Raw genomic sequence first — 1701 nt, forward strand, 5'->3', positions numbered from 1 at the left:
GCCTGTGTGACCAACATCCCAAACTCAAAACCACCCCATCCCAAACCCTGGCTCCCTCCAAAGAGCCACGTCTGCACCCGCACACCTGCCCGGGAGGGGGCTCTGCCTGGCCCTCAGGACCTGACGAAAGCCCGCCAGGTCCCGCTGGGTCCCCATTACACTCTCCATGGCCAAAGGCGCTGCTCAAAGCCACCTGGTTGACTACGCTGCTCAGAACCGTCCCCGGCCACGTCGCTGCCCGTGCGTTGCCAGGGCAGTTTCCACTCCGCTGACCCCAAGCCTCCTCTGGGTGCTGGAAGGCAGGGGCTGCCACCCCCCACATCCCACACACGACTGCACGTCACAGACAAGCCTCAACCAACGCTGGGTGTTTGAGGCCCAGAAGCCGTTTGGAGCTGAGCATTCCACGTGAAAACGGCAAGCGCAGGACAGGACCGTCACCCCACCCCGGCCCCGCGCGCTGTGCCATCCCTGTCAGGGAGGGAGTCGGGCGTGCAGAGGCACCTGAGTCACGGTGTGAGCCTCCTGGAGGCCCGGCCAGAGCGGAGCACGGGAGGGCCCCGGGCGCCACCCACCTGCCGCGATCCTGGCAGCCTTGGCGTAGTCCCCGCTCTCGATGCAGGAGATGAGCTGGCTGCGGTCCTCCAGCGTGTGCCTGCGTGCCAGGGCCGGCTTGCCGCGGCCGCACCTGGGGACGCCGAAGCTGCAGGAGGAAACGAAGCTGGTCAGAGAGGCGCTGTGCCCTTCCGCCCCGCTGCCCGCGGCCCCAGGCCAGGCCCGGGGAGCTGAGCCTAAGCCTCGTGGGGAGCAGGGCCTGCCCGACAGGCGGGGATTGCGGGGCCCAGGCCCGGAGCGGCCCCGCGGGGCAGACGCCAGGGCTGTGCTTGCCCCCATTTCAAACAGAGACCAGACTCTGGGCACAGGGGACAATGTAAGTTATCCGTGGATTCAAGAAATTGTGCTCTTTCCATGTCACTGTATTTCTCATTTCCGGTTAAAGTCTACGAAACAGACCACCCCATAGGAGATCGCCCCTGGGCAGAACATGTGTACACTCCCGGCCCGGCAGGCTGGGGACACGGCGAGCGCCCACCTGGTGTCGCAGAGCGGGCTGCTGCTGGAGGACACGCTGGACTCGGAGGCGCAGCGGCGCCGGGCTGCGGCCTTCCTGCCCGGGGCGCCGTCTGGCTCCTGCTCACTCCTCACGCCCCCGAAACCGTTGGTGAGACCTGCAACAGACACATGGGCACCTGAGCGCACCGGCCACAGCCAGCTGCCACGAGCACGGCTGCCCCTCCGACCTGGCGTCCGGGTGCTCAACCCCCGCCCCGGCACCCAGCGCAGTCTGACGACACAGCAGACGCAGGCGCTCGGACACACGCAGGTACCAAGCAGAGGACGCGCGCGTCATGCTGGGGCAGAGCGTACGGGCCTGGGGCTGCTCTTCTTAAAAAGGACAAACGTCAGAGGCACCAGAGGCCGAGAAAGGCGTCCGTTATCTGCGCCGAGGGTGCAAGCGTGCACTCTTCCACACTGGGGACAAGCCACATCTGGGTGAGGCCTGTCCAGGCCGGACGGGGCCGCCCCACCACAGCCTGACACCCGAGAGTGGCTTTGCGCAGCAAGGCTTCAAACGGAAACAAAGCCTATGTTTAAGAATCTTTGTTCAAGAGAAAAGTATGAAGAACCTCAAAAACACTC

At 65.5% G+C, this 1701-nt stretch overlaps 1 protein-coding gene across 7 annotated transcripts in view; it reads right to left on the minus strand.

Moving 5' to 3' along the window:
• Window positions 1-453: 453 nt before the first annotated feature.
• BRD1 (bromodomain containing 1) overlaps window positions 454-1701 on the minus strand; it is a 35762-nt gene continuing 34514 nt past the window's right edge. For 2 of the 7 annotated variants that reach the window (XM_023521177.1, XM_023521173.1), the window contains exon 9: window positions 456-703. In XM_023521177.1, coding sequence (XP_023376945.1) covers window positions 475-703 — 229 coding nt within the window. In that variant the 3' untranslated portion in view covers window positions 456-474. Of the gene's footprint in view, window positions 704-1701 lie in introns of all 7 variants that reach the window. The other 5 variants (XM_023521182.1, XM_023521176.1, XM_023521174.1 and 2 more) reach the window with 4 other exon arrangements.

The sequence above is a fragment of the Pteropus vampyrus genome, unplaced genomic scaffold (genome assembly GCF_000151845.1).
Source record: "Pteropus vampyrus isolate Shadow unplaced genomic scaffold, Pvam_2.0 Scaffold299, whole genome shotgun sequence".
Classification (NCBI taxonomy): Eukaryota; Metazoa; Chordata; class Mammalia; order Chiroptera; family Pteropodidae; genus Pteropus; species Pteropus vampyrus.